At 43.2% G+C, this 27,041-nt stretch overlaps 1 protein-coding gene across 6 annotated transcripts in view; it reads left to right on the plus strand.

The window, feature by feature from the left end:
- The first annotated feature begins 6,179 nt into the window (after window positions 1-6,179).
- Window positions 6,180-27,041, plus strand: part of astn1 (astrotactin 1) — an 840,736-nt gene continuing 819,874 nt past the window's right edge. For 2 of the 6 annotated variants that reach the window (XM_085804088.1, XM_085804090.1), the window contains exon 1: window positions 6,180-6,906. In XM_085804088.1, coding sequence (XP_085660214.1) covers window positions 6,591-6,906 — 316 coding nt within the window. In that variant the 5' untranslated portion in view covers window positions 6,180-6,590. The remainder of the gene's footprint in view (window positions 6,907-27,041) is intronic. The other 4 variants (XM_085804091.1, XM_085804089.1, XM_085804092.1 and 1 more) reach the window with 4 other exon arrangements.

Below are 27,041 nucleotides of genomic sequence, written 5' to 3' on the forward strand. Positions count from 1 at the left end.
GCTCTGTTTTGCTGTTGAGGAAGAAACAGAGATAAGATAAGAAGCATTCAAGCTCCTTTCCTCAACATTTAGAGAATTCAACCAGCTCTTATCATGGCTGCCACTCAGTAAGGAACCTTCTTGAGCAAAAAAAAAAAGACTTTGTCTGCAGCCAAGGACAAATACTTGCACAAGTGCATGCAGGTGATGTGGAACCCAGTCCTCTGATCGACAGATGCTGGCAGTTACATATCAGGAGAAGCAGTCAAGGATTGAGAAGACTGCTAGCAAGCAAACAAGTCAGTTTCAAAATATGGGTTTCAAATTCCATACTGTAGAAAAAAATCTCTGCCAACAATTCATTGAGAGAGACATATGCATTCAGCCAGTAGCGGAACGAATCAGAGCCGGGCCGGGGGCGTGACACATGACCGGGCCCTTTAAACCCAAATAATAAACCTCATAACATCATTTTACAACATACACATGCCCGCAACAGCGAGGATTACACGCTGCAGCCTACCACTGAGAACAACTACGTCATTTTTAAGTCCATCAAACGGACATGAAGTAACAAACCAAGAGAACAACAAAAACATTAGGCTACATGCCCCTTAAAACAACACAAAAGCAGTTCAGCACCACGGATTAGAAAAAAAAAGTTCAGCACCACGGAAAGCGACCACATCATTTTTGCCACTTTAAGTAGGCTATATCAACTATCACACAGTAGTCTATATCAATAGAAATTTAGTAAAACTGGCACAGAGACCCACATGTTCACGTACAAACACAATTTACTGTAGGCTTATATAGGCCTGCTCACCACTATTTGAAGGGCATGCGACGAGCCTTGCGCTCCGCGAACTCGTCCACGATACTCTGTATGTCCATTTTCTTTGCTCTCTCATTCTCAATGGACAACATGGCAAGTCCACTCAGTCTCTCCTGCCCTACTGTGCTCCTCAAGTGGTTTTTAATTGGTTTTAACTTCGAGAATGAACGCTCAGAGGTTGCAACCGTGACGGGAAGAGTCAAAAATAAAAGAAGGGCGGTGCAAACCTCACTGAATGTAGAAGTTACTGCTGGGTGGTTAACAAGTAGCATTTTTGCCAGATCCGGAACAGACTTTTGCTTTGGTATCAGGTCCCTGAAAGATGCTCTGAAACAAAGCAGCTGGTCAGGAAAGCTGGGCCCGATGTCCCGACTGTAGTGGTCACTAAGCCGCCGGGCAGCCTGGTGTAACTCTTGATCTCCTGCGCGCAGCAGTGTGTTGGGGTGAACTGACTGAAACATATCCACGGTGGCATTTAAGCTGGTGAATCTCCGGGACAGTTGCTGGATGATGATGTCAAGACACGCATTGAAAACGTTCACCCTAAAGTTGCTCTCTGCGTCAGTGAGGCGACTGTCTTCACAAAGTTCATCAAAATGACGCTTCACTTTTCTGGCCCTGCTTACTTCAAACTCTGTTTGACTTCCCCATTGTGTTGCTAGAGCAAGAGTGGCAGACTTTGCCTCATCAAATTGCTCCCTGTACTCCACCAAAACACTGATGGCGTTTTGCAGAAGAGTAGATGCTTTCAGAATATCCGCGTCCTTTGCTTGCAGCAACTGTGAGGCAGCGTTTGTGCATTCAAGGATCTTGGTTTGCACGTTGACCAAAAATATAAAAGAAAATTTGCCTATGGCATTTTTGAGCGCAGTTGCTTCATCGCGCTCATCTTTTTTGTCACTGGTCAGGGATATTTTGACAAGGGCTTTAATAATGTCTCCATATCTGTGCCTTAACGCAAAAAGCGCATCATGCCGAGAAGACCAGCGCGTGGGACAGAGGCGTTTTAATGTGACAGTTCTGCTCTCTGGCGTCATTAGCTCACTGAGGAGCGCCCATCGTTTGATACTGTGACCAAAAAAGTTGTACAGTATCTCTACTGTGTCATAGAACTGCTTCACTCCAGGGACGTTTTTAACAGAGTCGTTGAGAGCTAGGTTTAGATTATGAGCAGCGCAATAAACATAACAGGCAAGGGGCTCCTTCTCTGTTATTCTTGCCTGTACGCCTGAATACGCACCACTCATATTCGCGGCCCCATCATAGCCCTGTCCGCGGCATTTTGACAGATCGATTCCGTTTTTCTCTATAGAGCCCAATATTTGTTTTTCAAGCTCTGACGCTGATGAGCCCACGGTCGCTTCAAAGCCCAAAAACACTTCATTGATCTGTATATCTGTTGCAATATCCATGTCATTCTTAACAACAGTTACGTAACGGTACACCTGGCTCAGCTGGTCTATCTTTGACACATCTTGCGTTGTGTCCATGATAATGGAATAAAACGGGGCTTCGTTTATTTCATTAATAATGTCAGCTTTCACACGTTGAGATAATATGTATATAATCTCATCTTGAATCTGGTGACTTAGGTATTTCACTGACCCTTCTGGTCGGTTGATGAGCTCTTTCAAAACAGGGTCGTAGCGAGCTAATAACTCGATTATTGACAAAAAGTTGCCAGCATTTCCCTGACCTATAACTTCCCTGTGCCCCCTGAATGCCAGGTTGCATGAAGCCAGAGTAAGAGTTACATTTACAATGCGCTCCACGACCTGTCTCCAAAACAAGGCTGCATTACGCACATTCTTCTCCATTTCGTTGTCTATTGTGTTGTTGAGTTTCCACTGCTCGTAGACTATGCATGCAGCAAGATGTATTTGCGTGGATTCATGCTTCTCAACTTTGGCAGAAAGATGTTTCCAGTCTCTTATTCCGTTTACCCATGAATTGTTGTTAAACGGGGCATTACGGTTGGCAAAAAGCCAGCAAGGCTCACAGTAACAGCAGTCTAATTTGGGGGAATAGCACATCCAGCTGCGGGGAAGTTTCATCCCAACTTTAGTAGTAGAGGTGTAATAACTTTGCAAAAAACACCGATTGTCTTTATCAGTGGGAAATGGACCTTTGGGTCTACATGGGCCCATCTTAAGGATAAATCTTTTAATGTTGGCGTCCTGGATGTTTTCAGCAAAATTGGCCCGATCAGTCGGAAAACGCTCCAGAGGAGGGCTTTCATCATCCACGGTCTGCGTGTCACCTGCAGCGTGAGGAGACCTGCTGCTTTCATCCAGCGCGGGTGAAGAGGGGGGCTGCTGGTCAAGCACCAGGTCTGGCTCTACCCTGGAGCAGCTAGCAACTGCTGAGTCCCTAACGTCACCGCTATACAGCCAAGAAAGAAGGAAGGGGATTTAAGCTATAGCGGCTGGGCTACCGTTACTACTGTACAATTACAACCATCAACAGTTTACAACTCACACATTGTGTATAATGTAGGCCGAGTGATTGAATTGATACCTGTAAATCTGGCTCCCTGACTGTGCTGGCTGTATTGGCGGGCCCGAATCCCTGCCAAAAACAATGTCAGGTTCATCTCCAGGAGGACGAACAAAATATGTGTCCAGTTTTTGTAATTTCGCCTTATCTTGCTCTCTTTTTTCCTTTTCTTTGCGCTTTGCCGCTCCGCTTTTATGTTTATATGATATGCCACTCATGTTTACTCCGAAATAACACCTAGCATGTAGCCTACTCTGTTGACAAGTGACTGATGATGACGTTGGTGGACAGTTGATGACGATTTTACCCAAAATACACTTGGAGACAATATCAGCAATCCACTTGTTAATTTGCACGTCGTAAAGTAAAATGTGAGAGTGAAAAAAAGCCAGTCATACAGCACACGTTTTTATTCAATATTTTACACCTAAGACTTCACTTAGGCTACGTCAGTCTTGTAAGTTTTTAGCAACCATGACTCATCCTGACTGGGGCAACCTATACAACCTCACATTGCATGCATACAGCAACGGCACTGAAAATTTCGGGAGAGGCCCGTCCACTCTCCCAAGCAAGGCAGCAGGACCAGGTCCGCCAGGCCCCCGCTCCGACCGGGCCCCTCCGGGGCCCGGGCCGGGGGCGTGTCGCCCACCCAGCCCCCCCTGAAGCTCCGCCCCTGCATTCAGCATGTTTATGAGAGATCAAATATACACAATACATCTTTGTATGTTTAGGGCCTTCAGAACTTTAATAAATATATGGATGTCTTTTAACCAATCAAATTGTATATTTACTGTAAAGCAAATTATCTGTTTTCTCTACTCCTCTATCCTTGTTATAAATGAATGGCAGAAGAATGGTTGTAATCATATGCTTAACTTTCATCATCACAGTATAATGCAGTCCTAAATCTGCAAACATATGGAGACTATTTCCTAATGGTGACATCATGTAAGATAAACAAAAAACAACTAAAAAAGGTCATAATTAGCATTCTAACTTGAAAGTAGACAGAGAGAGTGAGTTGGAGGTTAAAGTCACTATGCAATGTGAAAACTGGATGATCTCAGCTTTACATACCAGCTTTACATACCTGACATTTAAATGCTCAAAGCAATGAAATTATGAGTCATGATGGGCCCGGAGGACTGTTATGTGTCCAGCCATCATCAGTCTCCACCACTGATAAAATATCCGCTGTTGTCACTGGATAGTAATTTACCATAGTGACCATTAACGCCATCCTGGATGGCTGTGATGGCCACTATTATGGCCCATTTGTGGGTCTTTTACTTCATGATTGCAACTAATGGAGAGAAAACAAAGCAGAGTGTGTACGTCATCCACACATCCAGTCTAGTGTAGTTTGGGGCAGTAGAGTTTTTTCTTTTTTTTCTTCTTTTTTGTCCTGATTCTGTTCATGTACCTGACTTAGTTCTGAAAAAAGTAAACATCATTAAAAATGAGTTGCACTTGCAGTTCTTAATTGGAATAAGTGAAAAATGTTAAATGCAGGGTATAATGTGGACATTATTTGTTATTTTTTTTAAATTTCTATTTGGCTATTATTTCAAATGAATCAGTTTGAGCCACAGGTGCATCGTGCATGTCCATAGAAAACTGTCAGGTCAGCAGTCTTCCCCATGACAGTGTAGCCTCTTGAACCAGATCATGTCCAAATGTAAAAGTAAACAGCCAAAACCAGATACTTAGACGTGTTTGGGCCTATCATCCACATCTAAATGGCATCTTTGGTCCTTAAAAAATTATATTTTCAAAAACTTTTGAAAAGTAGACTTTTCAAAACGCTGTTTTCACATTTAAGTGTTGAGAAGGAAAACTGTGCTTTTGGTTGCACAGCGGGCTTGACCGGGGGATTGAGCTGCTGCTTAAGACATCGGCAACCTCTGGGCGCTGAATGGTTAATTCTTATCACATGACAGGTGGGACAGAGACATATATTTATTTTAAACATGCTGAGGTGGATGAGATTTTTTTTTTTAATGGGTGAGAGAAAACTTGTTTGCAGAAGTACATGGGTAAGTGTGGACTAGGCCATTTAAAGGCTCACAAACTTTGCAGGTGTTTTGAGTTAATTAGCTGATTAGAGTGTGACACCAAATAGGTTAATATAGTGAACTTTTTCACTAGCTATATTGTATTGAGATGCACCTGTAGGCGATTTTTTTCATGCAGTAAATTGGAGGAATATTGATGTCGCAGAAACCAGCATACAGACTTGAAAGCGATAGAGAAATGTAGGAAAACATGTCACTGAGAAAACAGGCCCTGCATTACTGAAGCTTCAACAGCTGCACCTTTCCATGAAGGGAGGACTGCTACAAACCTACACAGGTGATTTCTATCATACTTGATTAGAACCTCACTCAGGGCTGTGACCAACTTTGATTGACATGGGTCACTCTGTTTGCTCCTCTTTTTGGGGTGTGGCAAATGACTATATCATTTTAAAAAAAAAATCATATTTGTATATTTTATAATTAGTCAATGTTTCAATTATCCATTTTGTAATTTTTATTTCACAATCTTAGAACACAGCATTAGCTTTACAGCTCTTTTCCATCACAAATCATTAATACATTTAATTGTAGCCTATCCCATATTCCTGTCTTGTTCAGCCCAAGCATATCTGAGCAGATAAGCTCCAACTATTTTCACTTTAAAGTGCCACACATTCAAACAGCATCTGCTGCCCTTTGTATCCACGATGTTGGCAAACGCTGATGTGAGTGTTTAAATTCAAGTTGTGCATTTAGACATTTATCAGTTAGACTATTATGCATGCACCCAGCCTAGTGTCTACCTAATCACAGAGGTCAGGGAAACTATTGAAGATGCTCAGTGGCGTTAGATGATATGCAAATTTGTAGGGGAGGGCAAATGTGCAATTAAATTACAAATGATGATGCTTTTGTTGATGGGACCCCCAGGGCATTATGGGTGCACGTCCTTTTGGTAATCTATGCTGAGCCATTACAGAGCCATTTGGACAGTTTATCAATCAATTACAGTAAAGGGGGTCAACAACATCACAACAGTCACGCCATACATCCAGAGCCTGGCTACTGTTCCTACAAACAGCCTTCTGTTTGATATGCGAGAAACGGGAGGCGTTTGATTCCGACACTGCGAGAGCCCGCTGGTGTAACGTTATCACACCCCGCTCACACACTCTGCCGCTGCTCTCTCCTCCGCCGAAGCAGCCTGACAGGAAAATACAGCAGAGGAGGGGGAAAAGAAACGACGGAGCGACGGAGAGATGGCGAGCATCAACATGGGGCCGAGACCGCTACCGCTGCTGCTGCGTCCGGGGCTGGCGTGGCTTCTCCTGGCTGTCTTAACGGCCAACGTCCGCGGTCTACACGGCGACGAGGACCAGAACCAGGACACCGAGTGCAAAATGAAGAGCGTCACCGTGTCGGCGCTGCCGTTTCTGAGGGAGAACGACCTGAGCATCATGCACAGTCCGTCGGCCTCGGAGCCCAAGCTGCTGTTCTCCGTTAGGAACGATTTTCCCGGAGACGTCGTGGTGGTGGACGACCTGGAAAACACCGAGCTCCCCTTCTTCGTCCTAGGTGAGTTTATTTGAAACACAACGGTCCGCGCGCTTCATTAGCCGCTACCGGAGCAGACTACAGCCGCTGCACTCTTTAATATCACTCCGGAGCATCTGTCTATTAGCTTAGGCCTGGCCCAAACACCGTGTTTTCACTGTTTTCAATAACACAACAGTCTATAGGCTATATGACAAGCGGAATTAACGCAGGCACCTGCTTCTGTAGGATACATGTCATAACCCGCCAGTCAGTGGCTAATAATTAGCTCAGTGTCCATTTACTATAACACTGTGGAGGGCTAAATCAACACTTTGGACTTGTTATTGCAACAACAGGCCGCATAGCATCCCAATGCTAACAAAACTCCACTGTTCATTCAGTTATAGCTAAAAACAAATATTTGTAAGAATGACTTGTCCTGTATAGTCTTCCTATCTTACACACGTGGCTCTGGTAACTGTGTGTAGCAAAGCACTTTGTAGTCAACAGACAAGCAGCCACACTGCTCTGACTGGAGTGCAACTTCTACACTTGTCTGTGTTTTAGTTGTGTTAAACTTTAGTTATGTGGTTTGTATTTTTTTTATTTTATTTATTTCACTCTTTTGTGTTCCTTATTTGATTTCATTCTCTGACTTTAGTTACTTTATGAAATAAACTTTATGCTCTGTTCACGTGTCCAAAGTGAAGTGGCATGAGTCAGGCTCCATAGTAGCAGTGTTTACAGTGTGAGGTCTGCTGGCCGCTGTCCATGGTGCTGAATCTCCTCTTGCTGCTGCTGCTGAGAGGCTGCCTCTGTTATTGTGAGCATTGAGACACATGGAGTTGGGGGTGGGGGTGGGGGGTGGTCTTTGGGTGCCTGTCTAAGCTTGTAGCCTAGTTACTGTGGTGAGTCTTTGTCTAGTGCAGTTATTTAATGTTCTGCTGCAATCAACAAGAAAGATTGTAAAGTGGCTGTAGTTGTTTGGATGTGTTGAGCTCTGCTGTCTCCCTCTCTGTGTGTGTTTTTGGTGCCGTCTTTGAAGCAGCTGCTCATTTCACATGCCCATTGTAGCTTTCTTCTTTGTAGTGTGTTTTTGATCTTTCACATTTGATGAGTCCTGTGAAAAAAATAGGCATTGCTTTGAAAGTTTTGAATGTTAAAATAAATAGTATGCCCACCATACATACGGACAGAAAACTTTATAACACTACAGGAGGAATCTATTTCTCCTAAACAGTGGCATACAGGTGACACAGATGGTCTGTAGACTTCCCCATTGAATTGTATTGTTTAATTTATGTGAGAATTTCGATTTTCCCCAAGTATTTTTGAGGTGATAAAACCCTTCTACATAGTTCAAGGCTTACAAGAAAAAAAGGATGATACAGATACAAAACATAACAACAGTTTCGCTAATACAGTAGGACCGAAATGTTTGAGATCACTAATATATAAATAGAAGCATTGTTGTAACTGATATATTTCTTTGATACTTAAAGACCCCCTCCCATGAAAATCGTGTTTTTCGTGCTTTTCACATGTTCCTGTGGCATTTTTCTTGTGTTAAAGCACATATCAGCAGAAAAGGAAGTGCAAAATTGCATTTCTGAGTTTTTCTTCCTTCAAATTGCTGTGAACCAATGGCAGACGCAAACTGGCAGTTTCAGGGAGACTGGAGCTGACGTGTCACAGCTCCAGGGGAGGGCACTAGTGCTACAAGCTCCCGCCCCGCTCTGCATCTGGCTTAGAGGTGAAAGCCTTGGCAGCTCGGTGTAGCTGTCAAGGTATAACAGGTATAGCTCACCTGGTAGAGCAGCTTGCACCATGAGCAAGGACTATGTTCCAGTCTGGGATCGAACCCCAGTGTGGAGTTTTACGCTAAACGCGCTGAATCTGTAATTGTACAATGTCCAGCTGTCAGCAAGCGTGGGGTGTGGTGCGAGGAGGTGGCTGGGCGGGTGCAGAGCAGCGCAGTCTCCGCCCACCCTCCAGAGGTGCATTGCTAATGTGCATTGCTGATGAGCTGGTTTTAAAATGACCAAAAAGGGTCGCGGGAGGGGGATTTTAAAGAGATAATTCACCATTTTTCTACTCACCATCATGCCAAGGAAGGGTTGGTAGAACTTTCGGAGTTATCAAAAGGGACGGTCCAGATGGCAACAGATTTTCATATAATGCCGGCGAATAGTGCTCACTTTTGAATTGTCCAAACATCTCGCAGCAAATCTCAAAATTATGGAGGTATTTGGATGTTTCATAGTGTATGTTTTGGACGATTCAAAAGTGAGCACAATCCGCTGCCATTATATGAAAATCCATTGCCAGTTGGAACCCCCCTGGAACTCCAAAAGCGTTTTGATAACTCCAAAAGTTCTCCAAACCCTTCATTGGCATGACGGTGAGTAGAAAATTGGTGAATTATCGATTTTGGGTGAAGTATCCCTTTTTAAGGAGGAAACAACTTACAAAACCAGTTTTTCCATTTAATACAAATATCTACAGACTGAAGATAGAAAAGCTTCCAGATTCAGAGGTCACAGAATGAACACTCCTAAGAATCTAAGCTGCGAACTTTAATGATTACATCAATTCATTATTAATATCATTCCTCTGTTTTATTGATCCAGGAAATGGTGAGAAATATCCATGCTCTGTGTATCCATTCAATGTCAGGGAAATATATCCTAAACACCACATTGGTATCATCAACTTACTCTATCTTACCAACAGTTCACAAAAAATAGATTTAGTTTTTCATTAAAGGGGACATATTATGGAAATATCACTTTTTGAAGGCTCTTTAACATATGTTAGGGTGTTTGTCTTGCCCTTCCGGACCCCAAAATGTTGACAAAAAAATCTGTAATGTGCAGGCTCCCTAGGTTGAAAACCACATGGTTTTATGAGCTGCTCCTTCAGTTGTTTTCCAGTGATGTAACTAGGATTCGAATTTGCATAATACCACCACTTCTACCAGCCCCTACCTGGTACGAGTAGAAGGGGTGGGGCCGGGCAAGCAGTGGTTCACGTCTTTAAGACACCTGGGAACTATTTTAATTTGTGGAAAGGGGGTATAATGTCTCATTTAAACTAGAATTTCTCACAAATGAGAAGCTGGAACCAGAGGATACTATTTGGTTAAAAACTGATAATCCCTGATCAAAATACATAGATAACTTTCCTTTCAGTTGAATAAATAATTGACTAATCGCTTTTTCTCTAAATTAAAAACTTAAAGCTAAACTATTTCTTTTTTTGCTAGATTCTTTGTTGTGACAAAGTTGTTTCAACACTAACTGAACGTTGTCTTTCAATACCTGAAACTTTTCCATCCTTGATGCCACAGATACATCTAGTTTGGATCTTCCCCACCAAGCTTTAAACAGAGGAAACTGTCAGACTCATATCACATAAGTATTACAAGCTCTTTCAAGTCCTGGAAACATGAATTACTTTTCCTCTACATCCAACAGAAGTAGTTAGGTGCTTTAGAGAGACGGCGTCAGCGGACTCACTCTGTTGTGTGTCTCAGCACCTCACAATACAACCACAATATATACAATATTATTCCAATTCCTGTTTTGATTAACAGACATACGGATGTTGGGAATAGTTCAGTGAAGATCCCCCATGATGCTCGCAGTATTAATGAGTGTTTACACCGCCAGGCCACAGTGACTCTTTGAATACTTGGAACAGTTCATTTAAAGGCCTAATTTAGACAACAGTTAATTCATTATGGGGTGGAGGGAAATAAGCTAAAGCAAATGCACAGCACAACAGATCTCTCAGGACCGGTGCTGCATATTAATGAGTCCAAACTTGTGTCTGACATTTTCTTACGTAGCATTCTGCTCCGGAAAAACTTTTAATGGAAATTCACACCGGGGAGCCCAGCACAAAATTCACATTAGCGGTGCAAGAGGCATCCCTTCCACCCGAATATAAACACTGGAGCAGCTGCCGCCTTTTCTTTATTTCTTCTTTTGTGTGTTACTTGATTTCCTTTGGTGTTTAACAAAAAAAAACGTCCTTTGTGGAAACAAAAGGCTGCCAGCTTTGAATCACTACAAACCAGAACTTTTGCTCGCCGTATACATGTTTTCTCTGGAAATAAAAGCAATTTACGTTAACATTGTGCGACTGTCTTGATAATAAGCAGTAATTACATTTAAACCGATGTTCCTGCAGCACTGTGACAAGATGCATGCTGAATGCTGTTTGTGCGAGCGCTAAACTCTTCATGCGTTCGGCGTTAAGGATCCAGCGGCTGTCGTCTCACACTAGACCTGCACGAGTGTGCCACGGCCTCATTACGATTAATGAGGTACATGGTTCCTCTCTTCGTGTATTTTATGTGTCATCACCACAATGTATAGGAATTTTTCACAGGTGCTGGTATCGCTGCTTGTGTGTGTACTGTAAAGTTTAAACACATGCTGTACTGTAGGTCAACCCAACTAGTACTATAGATAACTTGAAGGTACTCACTTGAATAATTACTTTGTGTCTATCAAGTCAAGAATAGAATGTTTAGTTGAGCTTCTAATTCACATACATCCATAATAGTGGATGTATTTACTATTTAATACAGGTTATTCAGGGTTACTCCTGTTTGTTTTGTTTTGGCAGGCCTCACATTTTAGTTTCTTTATTGTGGCAAGTATTTGTGGTATCGGCTGTCCCGATACCACTTTTTCACTTCAGATACAATACCGACATTGCAGCCTTGAATATCGGCCAATACCGATATGATATCAGCACGAGTCATACATACTTTCATTATTTATTTTGTAGTGTGGAATGTTAGAAAAGGCTTTGTCAAGTGATATTACTTAAACAGAGAACAATAGTCAGCAACAGTATGAGAAAAACTGACCTATTTATTTTTAACAAATCAATTGAATAGAATGAATAAAAAATAAATTAGGAGACCCTGAAAAATAAACTCCATAAATCCATAAAAAACAACTTATACTTTTAAAGTGCAAACAATTCAAGACAAGTTCACTTAAGTTATTTAATTTTTACTGTCAGTATGGTGGAAACAACTGAGTATGGGGACAAAAAGTGGTCCTTGGCTCTTGGACAACTCTTAGTTTTCTTTTGACTCTGTCAGAAATCTTGTCAGGACCTGGTCGTGGCCAGTTTATGGTGAAATAATGTTCTTTTTAGTTCTGGATAATGGCCCTCCATCATGAGATGCCTCTTGTGTGACACCTTGGTGATGAGAAACCTTTTCATAGGTGTCAATTTGGACTAAAGCAGCTGATATTACTTTGCACTGATAGGAGACAGGATTACTTTCTATACTAGACAGACTCCAGCTGCTTTCTTGGCTTTCCATTTCTTTTTGCGCCTTCTTTTATTCATGTGTTAAATACTTATTCATTGTGTCATTTTGCCGACATCATAGCTCTATTAGAAATGTTGACGTGTTCCATTCTTATTTTCCCCATATTATCAGAGGCAAAACTTAAACATCTTAATATGGTCAAGCAGATCTCAATATTATAGGATAATGTGTCAGAAAAAGTGATGCAAATATAAACTCCTGTTCTTGTATCACACTTTTATGATGGTTCCTCTATAAAATACAGCCATTGCTCTGAGTGATAAACTGTACAATGATGCAGAAATGCCATATTTTAGGGGGAAGTTATTGAATTTCCCCAGTGTGGGCTATAATCCCATTGTTGTAGCCTTTCTGGCAGAGGTAGTGCAAACTTTGCTTGTAGAGATTTGGGCAACATCAGGAAATGTGTATGGAGAAAGAGAAGAGTGCAAGCTTTCTAAAGCTCTCCAAATGAACTTCAGTTTTACATGAATCATTCAATATGTTTTTTTTCTTTCCAAGCGAAACACAAAGTATAGCCTCCTGGATTAGCTATTGTCGCTAACTGCAGAGGAATTCATTTCTGGGGCGGCTTGTTGGCTAAACAAAGCGGCTGCCTTTTTATCTGCACATAAGAGGCTGGTTTTCATATTGGAAGGCTGTGAATTGCTGGAGATGTAGTAGAGAACTAGAGTTTTTTTTTTTTCCAAGGTGATTGTCTTCTAAGAAACTATACAGCATCACCTGACTGGCTGTAGTAGAGCGGTAAACACTCCACTCTTTGTCTGGCTCTGATAATAGTCAGGGATTGGAAAAATACTTTAGTTATGATATACTCACAGTGCTGCAAAGCTCCTGTAGTGATGTGGGAACAACAGGTAAATGTTTTGGTCTTTTTTTTTTTTTTTTAACCCTTTTTTATTTTCAATCCATAGTGAGGATATATTCAAAAGTGTAGAAACTGGTTATGCTGTATGAAGATTCTCTGGATTCTCTGTAGCTGACAATTGTTGGTCCAGAAGTGTCTTATAGTAAAACATACTGTTGTTCATCTTTTTAAATATGATATGTGTGACTTTTGGCTTAAAGTTAGAGTCCTAAAAAATAAAATATAGACTTAATTATACAAAAGAAATCCTGATTAATCATCACCGAGCAAGGCATGCATGAGGGTGGTGGTGGGTTGATTGGCAATTTAAAAGCCACATTTTTTCCCCCACCTTTCTTACAAAGGCTCATATTTTTCTTGGCAAATTGCCTCTGCGTGAAGCATCTAAGAAGCAATTTGAAAACGAGGGGGGATTCAGTGAGTGACGGTAAATTTCAGCTGCAGGGCCGCAGCCACTCGTTAGTGTCAGAAAGGCCCCGGATATGTTATTAGAAATTTACCCTTTTGGTGTTGTGTCATAAATTGCGCGGGAGGTGAAGCAATAAAGTTGCCCTCTGGGAGAGACTCAAGCTGTACTTGCGCTGGCAGTGATTTGCACATCTGGGCCAGGGGCTTGGAGGGAAGTCAACTCTTTTTTTTTAAAGTATATATTTTTTTGCTTTTCGTGCCTTTATTTGATAGGACAGTTGAGAGTGTGACAGGAAATGGGAGGCAGAGATGGGGGGAATGACATGCAGGATAGGGCCGTCCGACGCGGGACTCGAACCGGGGCCGCCTGCAGCGAGGACTATAGCCTCAACACATGGGGCGGGTGCTCTACCAACTGAGCTACACAGCGCCCCAAGGGAAGTCAACTCTTAACTGCCTCCCATTCAAGCTTCCTCAGCTTCCTGGAACAATACAATCCGGTCCCATGCCACAGCAAGCTTTATTCTGTTGCCAGTGAAACAGGCATTATACTCCAGTGTGGTACTAGTTCTTTACGTGAGTCCTGAGTTCAGGGTGCTCTCCTCAAATCTTCTGTCACATTTTCAGAGTGTAGTGGAGATGACAGTGCGGAAAACTCTCTCATATTGTTGGTATACAGTGAAATTGTGCTCGACCAGTGAATAAGAATCTCACAAACCAGATTTTTTAAATTTTTTTAAAATTAATTTTCTAATGATTTTTTTTTTTAATTAATTGTTTAACCACTGAAATGTCAGACACTAGAGCAAAATGCAATAAGGAGACTGTGTTCTTTACAAACACTTGTATGCAAAAATCATGATAGCAGTTTAATCAGGCAAGAGGTACTGTAGAGTTGTTGTGTTGAAAAATGATCATATGTGAGGGGTTAGGCTGTATATAGATCCTTCTGACTTTATTTGCAGGTGGCGCTTTCACAACTTTGACTGCGAGAGTCAGGAAAGTCGGAGAGAAAGGGGATGAAAACAGAAACCTGCTGATGTCGAGTTACAACTCGGGCCACTGCCTTAATGGTACAAGCACCACCTAGCACCTGAGATTAAACATTCTTTGGTGTTTCTGAAATACCTTCTGCAGGAGCAAGGCCTATTATAGTTTTCTATGGTGCAAGGTGTCATGTTTATAATCACTATTTTGCCTGACCAGTAATTCAGACTCCTGAGGTTTTCACACACACGAGGAACAGCAACGATCAACACATTTACAATGTTGGAACCGCTGTTTCTGCTGTTACGAGCAGAAATGATGAGCAGTAACAATCTGACAGGTGAAGTGTATAACACTGAATTACACTTAATCAGGGCACCTGTTAGTGGCTGGGATGTATTAGGCAGCAAGTGAACATGTTGTCCTCAAAGTTGATGTGTTAGAAGCCGGAAAAACGGACAAGGATTTGATGATCCAGCTTGACCAGGACGACGCAGAGCATCTGAAAACCTGCAGCTCTTGTGGGGTGTTATATCTATACTAAAACATGATGTGAGTTGTATGGCTGCTGTGTAAAAAAAAAAGAGAGCAAGACGATTTGACGACCCCGCCCCCGCTGAAGAACTCTCTGCTGTAATGGAAAAAGACCTAAACCGAGTCGAGTCAAGCCGAGCTGTAACTGTGTAGTGGAAAACGGCCGTTGGTCTTTTTGGCAACAAAATCCTCGCTGGCCTTAGCAAACGCAGACATGTTAGTTTACAGTGTGTGGGGAGAGCGGGATGGGAGGAAGGAGGCTGAAGTCACTACGGTAACCCAGCGCAGGCCAGATACATGAATACCCTAGGTAGAGTAAAAAATCCATTCAACGATTTTACGATTTCACGATTTTAAAGGGGAACTATGCAAGTCCGCTTGCTTTTCCGCTGTTTCGGTTACGCTTCTCTCAGCCATGTGCATTTGTTTACAACGAAGCCGGCGAAAAAGCGGTGGATAACGTTATACAACATACGATGTTACTAGGGATGCAACGGTTCTCGGTAAAATACCGAACCGTTCGGTACGGCCTGCACGGTGCAATACGCTCTTGGACCGCGGTATTTCAGATTCAGCTGCATCAGCTCTCTCTGCTTTACAGGCAGCTGTGCCGTATATGTGTGTGCCTGGCCGTTTAAGGCGAAAGCCCGCCCCCGCGAGTTGATGTCCAATCACTGTTGAGCCTCCACACACTCACAATAGCTGGGTTTCCATCCAAGTCGTATCGAATTTAAAAGCGGATTTTGTAAAAATGCGCAAAAAGCAAAGCGAATTTATGCCCGTTTCCATTCATTAGTGTTTTGCGATTAGGAGGAGTGCACCGTGAGACTACGTCATAAGAGAGCGTGAATGTATCCAACAGTTGACACTCAGCTGACCGCTGACACTCAGCTGACACTCAACATCATGGACAATTTACGTACTTTCCGGACTATAGACGCACCTGTATAAGCCGCACCAGCTAAATTTTAAAAGAAAATACTGTACATATTATATAGGCCGCACTTGAAGACGCAGGTTTTCATGTTGTAACATGAGATATTTACACAGAAAGACAGTCGGGAACTGTCCAAGTCCGCTCGCTCTTCCGCTGTTTTGGTTACGCTCCTCTCCTCCATGTGCGTCTGTTTACATACGAAGCCGGTGAAAAATCAATAAATGTAGCGGTGGATAACGTTACATAACGATGTTACGGCGTGTTTGTGTAGTCTTAACCGTCATAAACAAAAGATTATGGGTTACGGAGCGCATTTGTGTCGCGGGGTGCAGAGACGAGAGCTGGGAGACCGGGGCGTCGTTCTCCATTTGTTTGAACGTCGCTGGGTGAAGTCCAGCAGCTTCACCCACAAACTCTGCCTCAATTCACATAATCTGTTTCCATCACAAAAACTCGCATTTCCTTTATTCGATACGCTGACAAATCCACCCCCTCCAAGCGTATAAACTTTTATGCGCATTTACTGCCTTTATTCGAATTTCTGGCGTTTCCATTCAAGTATTTATGCGCATTTTCACAAAATGCGCATAAGAAAAGGTGGATGGAAACCCAACTATTGACTCCCACCCAAGGGGGCAGTTGTCGGTCTGAGAAGTGAAGCTCACTTCCGCGTTCAAAAAACTGCACTCCCCTCGGCTGTCGCTGGGGGCTGGCTCCAGAAGGGAGCAACTCCAGTTGAGCCCCATGTTAAAATAGCCGATTTTACAGCTTAAAAAAACATATTTACTAGGGGTGTAACGGTATATGTATTCGTCCCGTGCCGTCACGGTACGGGGGTCACGGTTCGGTGCACACAGTCACACGACGAATACGTCTGAATGAATATAAAAAAAAAAAAAAAGTCGAGTCCTCATTTGAATCCAGGTGGCGGTAATGAGCCTCGAAGCTGCCTGCAGCCGTCATAGCAGACGAAGAAGAGAAGTGATGAGAGAGTGAAGTTAGAGGAGGAGAGCTGTCTGCTTCATTCATGTCACTGTGGCTTCTCAATGAAACAAACGGCGGCGGCGGCGGCTCGCGACCATAATACATCCATGCTCGCGACTGGTCCACCGGACAAAGTCCGTCGGCGATGTTTCACGGATGCGCGGTGCGTCGCTAGAAACGCATCAAACACGTAGCGCATGTTCAACCCGATATGTCAATCACTGGTGCAAGGAAAAAGACAAGTTGTGTGCAACAACTTATCCCGCAGCTTTTAAGCCTCTTGACATGAACACAGACAGGTGAGGAGAAAAGGAGACCGCACACTATTATAATCAGACACATTTTGTCTGATGAAGGGCTGACGCCCGAAACGTGTGAGTGACATTAAACTGTCACGGGAGCTTTTAACTAGTGTGCGGTCTCCTTTTTTCCTTACCTGTGTCTTTCTTGGTGGTCCAGCACCTAGTCTTCAGTTTTTTGGGGGATGTGCGTGTAGCTGCCTAATATGTTTTATGAACACAGGCAGGACCAGAAACATCACCAAAGTAACTGTTAGTCTAATTTAACTGTGTAAACCAACATTGATGTCAGTTTATTGTTTAGTTTTTTTAATAATATTTTTTTTAATAATAATAATAATTTAATAATTCGAATAATAGTTGCCAGTTGTCAAGTGCACGTTTTTTTCCCTCTAGAATTAATGAATGGCATTATAACACTCCTAATGCACTTGTTTTATTTTGTATTCTTTTTTCTTTTAACTTTTATAACACAAGACAGATTTTAGTTTTACATTCAATTAGTGTCTGTTGTACCGAAACCGTACCGAACCGTGACCCCTGAACCGAGGTACGTACCGAACCGTGACTTTTGTGTACCGTTACACCCCTAATATTTACAGCCTGGTACATTTTATTTTTTTGGTCTCAACCGATAGTTTCTACCCCCGCACACACTCTGAGGGGGGTGAACAAACAGGTTACATGCTGCTATTCAGACATGCCGCTATTTCGACATTGACTTCTAATTGTCGGAATAGCGGCATTAACATTATTTTTTAAGCGTCCCACTATTCCGACATTTTTTTTTTTCATTGTCGGAATAGCGGCACTTTACTATTTTTCAAACATTCCGCTTTTCCGACATTGATTGATTACGTTATAGTCAGAGTGTCCTTCTGATTTATTTTTATTTTTTCATCTGAGACAGTGTTTCTCATACACAAATACATAGGCCTATTAGAGAAGAAAAAACAAACCCTCCAAGTTTAAAAACACACAGGCAGCAGCGCACACTGATCTGCAGAGCTGAGACTGTTATTATTCTGTCACCTGAGTTTATCCTGCTGCTTTACATTGTTTTAACATAGGTAAAAGAAGAAAAAAAAGATTGTCTGGAATAAAAGGGCAGATTACATAAGATTATTCTTTTTTCTGCTCCCTTTTGTTGAGATTTGGGAGGTTTTTGCCTGATTTATTGCCCGATGCCATGTATCTCGCTTTCTTTCCCCCTCCCTCCGCCCGTTGTCTTCGTTGTCACTTTGTTGTCGCTCCACAGAGCGCACATGGCTAATTAATATGCACGTGCTGACCATATGGTTGTGTAGGCATTCCGGGACGGAGGTGTGTTCACGTGCGCAACTGCGCACCATTCTTGGATCCAGTTATCAAAGTTGAGGTGCAGAGTTGTGCACGCACAGTTTGATAGATCTGAAAAAGGTGTAAATATTTTGGGCTGTCTTTTCACCGTAGGCCTAAGCAAAACATTTAGTAGCAGGAGTTTTACACTGCTTACTTACAGTTTTGATAAATGAGGCCCCAGGCCCTAAGCCCAGAGCCCAGACGCTCACAGCTGCAGCTCCGCGGCTCATCCGCGGCGCTGTCCGTGGTGCTGAAGGTCACAGGTTAACTTGACAAACAAACTGCAGCATAGTTCTGTTTGTTTATCATATGTGTCAGTTTTGTTTGCTTGATAGTTGAGTTGTTGAGATTAAGAACATCACTCCCTCATCAAACCAGTGATAGACATGCTGAAAAGAAAAGAGAGAGAGAGACGCGCCTGGGTATCGCAGCTGTAAAAAAAAAAAAAAAAAAAGACGTGTCGGAATAGCGGTATCAAAAAGTGTCGGACTACCGGCATGTCTAGATAGAGGGATGTCGTAATAGCGGGATGTCTAAATAGTGACATGTCGGAATAGCGGGATGTCTGAATAGCGGGCGGACCCCGAACAAACAGGCGGCAGCACGAGCGGTCGCTGATTGCGTTCGCGGGGGACATTAATTAGTTATTAGCGCGATTTAGCACATTTAGCTTTTATTAGAGTTCCAGCACAACTCTGTCCATGCGCACTGCATGTGTGTGGTCGCGTATCCGCGTGCCCGTGCGCGATGGAAAGATGATGTCCAGCAGGAGGAGTTGACTGACAAGGATGAGAGGTAGTGAAAGGCTGTTTAAAAAAACACAACAGACTCTTTCCCAGTGAGAGACTGTGGTGGCTGCCAGCATAGCGCGATCTCTGTTTGTTTGAAAGTGGCTTCAGAGTGTGCACCATATGAAAGACTAAAGGAGTGCAGAGGGAGGAGCTAGGGGGATGCAACGAGCTAGGGGCTGTTCACAGACAGTTCAGGGGTCTGCCTGAGATGAGGGAAACTCAGAGTTTTCCGTTTCAGAGAGCAGGATCAGCGTAATGCTGAGTCAGTCGCTACGGCAACATGTGCTGTGAAGCAAACCTGCTCCCTGGCAGGCTGATGATGGCTTCTTGTGCTCACGGTGAACACGCCTCCCTCAGGCTCAACATACTGGGTTGATTTAACTATTTCTGATCAGCTGTTCTGAAACCGAACACTCAAGAGTTTTCCAGCTCAGGCTCAATCAACCCTGAGCTCGGGATTTGACTCAGAGTTTGTTGAGCCTGCTTCCTGAAACGGACCCTAGATTTAAGTATTTGTGTGTGTGTGTGTGTGTGTATGTGTGGTGAAATCAATGTCAAAACAACTGGAAAGACGCGCAGCGACGTGTGTGTGTGCACGCATGGTTACTTTGTAACGCGTGCGTGCGTTGTTACGCGCAGGTTGTATTTCACGCGTGACAAAAGCTGCGTGCGTATGAAGCAGCGTGTGCACGTCTGTCAGTCACTGTTTGACAAATTATGTTACGTGTTCACACACACGTGCGGTCGCAGATTTTGTTGCTGCGCAGCAGGAAGTTGATCTGCACCGTGCGCACCACTCCGCGTAACATAATGTGTAGTGTAGTTGGCCTTTTCATTTTAGTCAACCAGGGGAGGCAGCAGTGAGCCAGACTTTGCCTGCCGGACAGGAAATTCAAAAGAAGAAGAAGAAGAAGAAGCAGAAAGAGGAGGAGGAGGAGAAGGAGAAAGGAAAAGACCCATGAGATAATTATTAGGGCCCGACCGATATGGATTTTTTGGGGCCGATGCCGATTACGATTATTAGGGGGGAAAAAATCCGATAACCGATTAATCGGCCGATTATTATTATTTTTTAATTAAGTTTTAAAATTGTATTACTATAATAATATAATATACTATTACTATAATAATATAATATATTATATAATATATAAATTAGGGCTGCCTGGTCGTCCAAAAAATCATTAGCCAACCAAAATTTCATTGGTCGATTGGTCGCAGGAAAAAAACAAACATTTGGAGCCCTGTCTTGTCAAAATGAAGTCAAAATCAATATGGGCTTTTATTTTGAAGGGCCAAATACAGGAAGTCATGACATGTGATACTTTTATGTTGTTGTTTTTTTTACACGGCACGGCGGGTCTCTCTCTCTCTCTCCCTCTCTCTTTTTTTTTTTTAAATCAAAAGCGACTTTTTCCAATGTTGTTCAAGACGTTTCTGGTTTGGAGACTGTTTTCAACGATCAGTGGTTGCTGCCGTGCCCGGCACTGTGTCACAGCGCTCACCGGCGGTCAGTCTCACAGTGTCACGGAGCAGAGACATGATAGTCCCCGCTGCAGTCAGAGTCCCGCACCGCTCCACACCGCGGACCCCCCCACCCGTCACACAGCCTCAGCTCAGTCACTCACCCTCATCTACTGTGTTTATTGGTGATAAATGAGCATACTGCCGTGCCGGTATATAACGGTAAAACCCGACCCCGACCGGCTTGTTGAATCTCGGACCCAACACGGCCGGAGACGAGCATTAATTAATTAATTCACAACCCGACCGCGGTAAAAAAAAAAAAAGAAAAGGGAAACAGAAAGCCAGTGGCAACACTGGTTTTGAGACAGATCAGTCACTCTGCTGTGTGCTGTGACTGAGGTGGTAGTGGATGGAGTTTGTTATGAGGTCGGCGCCGGTGCGGGGTTTTTTTTCAAAGTAAAACCAAGTTTTATTCCCTGAATTTTATTCCTGAAAATATCGGCGACAATCGCCGATTAGTCTCAAACGGGCTATAATCGGCCGATTTAATCGGCTCGCCGATAAATCGGTCGGGCCCTAATAATTATATTATAGACAGGAGGCTCAGTGATGTCATGTCTTTTTATGCTCCATGGTTGACACTGATTCTGCATTGATATTTCAATTTCAACCTTCCTGATGGCTCGACAGTTTTGTTACAGTACCTATATAATTATTAATAAAGTGTAAAAAAAAAAAAAACTCGGCCGGGAGACTGCAGTGAAGTTAGTTTGAAGTTGGATATTTGACAGACATTCGCTCACTCACTCGCTTCTCAATACATTAAAAATTCATAGAATATATAAGATGTGTTCAAATGCAATAAAAACAGGTGTGTGTCATAGAGGAGGCTTAGCCCTAGCATCCTGTGTTGATTTTGAGTCAACAGGTCACATGACCTGGGAGTTATTGAGCTCTAACGCTCATATTTACAGTATAAAATACATTAAAGTTGGAGGAGGGGGGGGCTTTCGGGTTCTGTTGATCTGTGTGTAATAGTTTATTATATGCCGCCTGTGATGGGCGCGTTTTGAGTTCAGTGAAGAGACTCAGACTAAGTAGCGACTTTGATTATTGCTTCCCTGGAGGCACCAGTAGCGCGAGCCTAGATCCGCCTGCAGCAGGACTGCGTTGTGACAGTTCCCCTTATATCCTTATTGTAAGGGAAATTGTTACAAACTGACATCGGAGTGTGTGATTGTAAATGGCGAGACTTTGTGTTTGTTTATTTATTAAGCTTCCACTGACTGTATCACATCTTAAAACATGCAAAAAAAAAAAAAACGGAAACAAACACACACATACACACACCCTAACCACCGCTCGGAGTAACGCACATTTCCTTATGGAAATTAAAGCCTTGTCGGAATGGCGGGACGAAACTGTCGGAATGGCAGGACGTTTGCATGTCGGAATGGCGGTATGTCGGAGTGGCAGCATGTAACCGTGTAACGTGACGTGTAGATCCAATACGAGATACAGATATATAGTAGGGGTGGTTAATTGGCCCAATTTCCCGATTCGATTCGATTACGATTATTGAAGTCTCGATTCGATTACAGACCGATTTTCGATTATTAACGATTATCGATTCGATTTTCGATTATCAATGATTATTGTCATGATTATTATCAGTCAGTTGCTGAATTATTATTAGCCTATTTTTATTTATTGAAAACCACATATTAATTTTCTCTTTGTGCGTTGATTGCTTGTTGGCTCATTTTTTGATTCTTGGATTTTTTGTTACAATAAGTTACTTTAACTGATCATGGACCCTTTGTATTTTTGGACGTGTCACAAAGGAGATTTAAATTAGTAAGTCACTTTTTTTGAAAGACAGATGCAACACATATTTTACTGTAGGCTTTAGATAATGTACACCTAAAGGTGTACAGAAAAGAAAATTGAATTTGAGCCCACTCTGGGTCATAAAATTAGTGTAATAACTCATCTATCAGACGATGTAGGCCAAACTTTGTGCAAAATTCTATTTTTGAGTAAATCCGTGATGAAAGTGTGTATTTTAGTGTAGTTTTTTTTTTCGTATTGGATAATGCAGGCGCACGGATTATACGTCAGCCTGTACACGATTCACTAGCCACTGATATTGGATCCGTAATCCGTCATTCAAACGTCTGAGACACGCACACACACACACGGAGCTCGGGCTCGCCCCAAACTTTGAATATCCCGCCCGCTCGATAACGACCAATCAAATTCATTTTCCTTACTCGGGTAAACTCGTGTTGCAGCTTGTGACAACTCGGCGCGACAAACGGCCATTTCTGTACACCTTTAAAAACAGAACACAACACACGTAACTAGTGATCAAATAATATTGCTCTGGAACAACCAGCTTGCACACATTTTACTTTAGCCTACTGTTATAAAAACAGAGCAAGCTGTGTAACTTCAACTTAAGTGATCAAATCATTGCTCTGGAGCAACCAGATTCTTATGGAGGAAGACCAGCTGGTCCTCATGTTGTGACGTGTTAACAGCGCTAAAGCCAGAATTAAAACAGTTTTTAGCAGCTTTACTGCTATGGTTGTAGCGATGCTAATTTCTGTTAGCCCGTCTATGGTGTTTTACATTATACAACGTTAGCATTAAGCTAGCGGACTTTATGCTTCAAAAGCAAGCTCACTGCTGTCTGTCCCATAGAAAAACATGACAGCGGCAGCCTAGTTTGGAACATGAACCACGTGACCGCGCTGGCGGCGACATCAAAAGCTGTCGCCACTCAATTGTATCGATCTTGTCTCGCTCCGGCACCGTTAGCACCTGGTTAGCACCTTGTTAGCACCTACACACTTGCTCGCTGGCTCAGTTACACAGCCTCTTGTTATGACAGACAGACCGCTCCACCTTGTGGTTAAATCCTGTATGACATCCAGTAACAGGAGGACTCGCCTTTGTATTACATTTTGAAAAAAATAAAAAAAAAAATAAAAAAAAAATTGAAAAATATAAATAATCGATTTTTGGAAAATTAATAATCGATTCATAATCGGTCATTTAATAATCGCGATTAATCGATTATCGATTTTTTTCACCACCCCTAATATATAGGCTGTTGCATGACATGATTTATTTGTTCAATGAAGACAGAGAGAATAATCCGTGTCCCAGCTGGCCACAGCGGCCGGCCGGAGCCACTCTCTCCACACCTTGCGTCTGAGCCGCTGTGGACCGTGGTCCATATGCCATCCCCGGGTCACGCTGCTGCTCCGCCCCGCTGACCAGGCAGCTCACAGCGGCCTCTTCCTCCAGCGCTCCACAGCGGCAGTGGCGGCTGCGGCGACGTCGCTCCCCGGTCCGGGACTGGCGTGGTCACCTCGGTGGAGCCGGGGCGTCTCTCCCGTGTGGACAGTAGGACAAACAAACTCTCTCTCACTCACCCTCACCACGCGCCAACACACACACACACACTGACTGTGCGCTCGCACACCCCCGCACACACACATACACGCCGGCACGGACAATGACAGTGCGCTCGCGCACCCACACACATACACACTCCCACAGCTGGGCCAGGCAAAACCCAGTGGATCACTACAAGTTGTTGCAACTTTGGGGAATTTACTCCTGGTAAAAAGGCTTTTTACTTTTTGGGGTGGGGTGGGGTAGGCTTTTAAAAGATTTGTCGGAATGGCAACACGTTTAAAAAAGAAAAAAATACCGCCATTCCGACCTTAGGAGACGAAAACTGTCGGAATGGTGGAACATTTATTAAAGGGTAAAGTGTTGCCATTCCAACAATTAGGGCCTAATGTCGGAATGGCGGCATGTCGGAATGGCGGTTGCCCCCCACGTTACACGTAGTGGTGCGCACCGGGCAGATCAACTTCCGGCCGCGCAGCAATAGAGTCTGCGACCGCACGCGTGTGTGAACGCCTAACAACATTAGTCAAACAGTGACAGACAGACGTGCACAATCTGCTTCATACGAACGCAGCTTCTTGTCACGCGTGACAGTTTGCGCACGTCGTTTCCGCGTATGCGTGAGCGCCTGACAAAAATGTTCAATCAGCATCACGCGAGCGTTCGCTAAAAAAACGCATGAATGTTACACGTGGTCACTACGCGTAGTGTGATTACAGGCGTGCAGCAGTCATCACGCGTGAACGTACGCGTGAACGGGGGCCATTATAAGTCAATGAGGAAACTACATTACACGTCAGGCGCTGTCTGCTGCACAGGCGTCAAAGCACGCGGGTGTGACACGTCCAGTTGATAGGTGCGCACGTAATATGACACGATTGTACCGGCATAGTGTGTGTGTGTGTGTGTGTGTGTGTGAGTGTGAGAGAGAGAGAGAGAGAGAGAGAGAGGGGAGCTCTACAAGGAAACACTATAAATAGTAGTAGCCTAATAAGAGACCGTGGCCAAAAACCGAGGTACGTATCGTACCGTGGGCTACTGTTGCACCCCTAGATGTTACGCGTGTGTGTTTGTGTAGTCTCAACCATCATAAACAAAAGATTACGGAGCGTGTTTATGTTGCGGTACGCAGAGACGAGAGCTGGGACACCGGGGCGGCGACCAGGTACTACACTGATGTTGCAAGGTTTGTTTTCAGCCGTGAGACATCAGGTGGAAGACAGAGAGCCTCTGTTCTCACTCGTCACAAGTCATGTAGTTAACCATCACCAATTACTCCGGAGCTTTTTAATTAAGGTAAAAATGTAGCATAGCCACGGGAGAAATCCTGCTTAGTTCCTCTTTAAATCCTAATGGCGATTATTTAGTTAGGACGATCTTAAAGAGGAACTAAGCATGATTTCTCCTGTGGCTATGTTACACTTTTAACACATTCGGTGCAAGGGGGGTGGCTGGGTGGGTGCAGAGCAGCGCAGTCTCCGCCCACCACCCAGAGGTGCATTGCTAATGAGCTGCTGGTGTGGTGCAGAAGAAGAGCCCTGGGAAATGGCACAGATTTGTGATTTTGGCTAAAAACTTCATAATCACAATTTAAAGACCACACAACCAAACCAAAAAGGGTCATTGGAGGGGGACTTTAAAACTGCTTAATCAAACAGGCCTAGAAGGAACCAGGGACGGACTGGGATTAAAAAAACAGCCGTAGATTTTGACTGGTATCAGAATAGCGCATTGCAGTTAAGATCAGTCTGTTGAAATGAATCTAAGATGAAAACATGTTGACCTCCAGTTCATTATTGCTTTTAAACTGGTGAATACCATCTTTTTCTTCCATTCAACTCTAGCTTGAGCTTATTTGCCACTGTTGCCACTATTCACCTGTATCCTATGGTTGCTCTCGCTCTGTAAATACTTTCATCAAACTGGCTTTATGCTGCAGTGCTTCTGTTACATGAGGAAATTGTTTGGAAAATGATTATCAATAATTGGTGGGAGGACTTCCTCAACTTTGCCAGTTTCTGCAGTGGAGCGGAGATTCCAGCATGGGATGTAACCCTGCTGTGAGACAATGGGCTGAGATGTGTCTGCCTGAACAATTAAAACCGGTGTCTTATCCTCCTGTCATAATGAGTATGTCACAGAGACATCTAATTACTGTACATGTAGGTTGTCAGAGATACTTTGCTGAACTCTGTGATCACACAACTCATTTATTAATTGGATTTTCACATTGACTAAAGTGTTTTCCCAGCGTAGGTGAGTTGCCTTTTTATCATGGTCAGCAGAAGTGGGTAGTAATTTCCTCTGTTACATTTACTTGAGTAACTTTTTGGATAAACTGTACTTGTAAGAGTAGTTTTAATGCAGCATAGTTTTTACGTTTACTTCAGTATATTTGTGAAGAAGAAGTGGTACTTTTACTCTTGAGCTACATTCCGCTCGCGACTTCTTTTTATCGATCCAATGCATGATGTTTGTTTATGTTTTGACGGAGGTATTTCCAACAGAGGCTCCATCATGTGACTGCGTCTCACCAATCAAATGTAGCCACTAGCGACGCTTGACTCTGTTTCCCCAATCAGACAGAGCCAGGTAGTCACATGACCACACACAGAGTTTATGGACAGTCCATAGACCTCTGTATTTGCTTTAATTTACGTTACTTTGTAAAGATTGACTTTATTGTCTTAGTTGATAAGTAAAGTTCTTTGGCAGTATCTGAACTAGTTCATTGCTGTTTTATATATTTGTGTATTGGATTACATTCATACGC

Source organism: Trachurus japonicus, chromosome 17 (genome assembly GCF_045865225.1).
Source record: "Trachurus japonicus isolate A0001 chromosome 17, Traja_1.0".
NCBI classification, from domain to species: domain Eukaryota; kingdom Metazoa; phylum Chordata; class Actinopteri; order Carangiformes; family Carangidae; genus Trachurus; species Trachurus japonicus.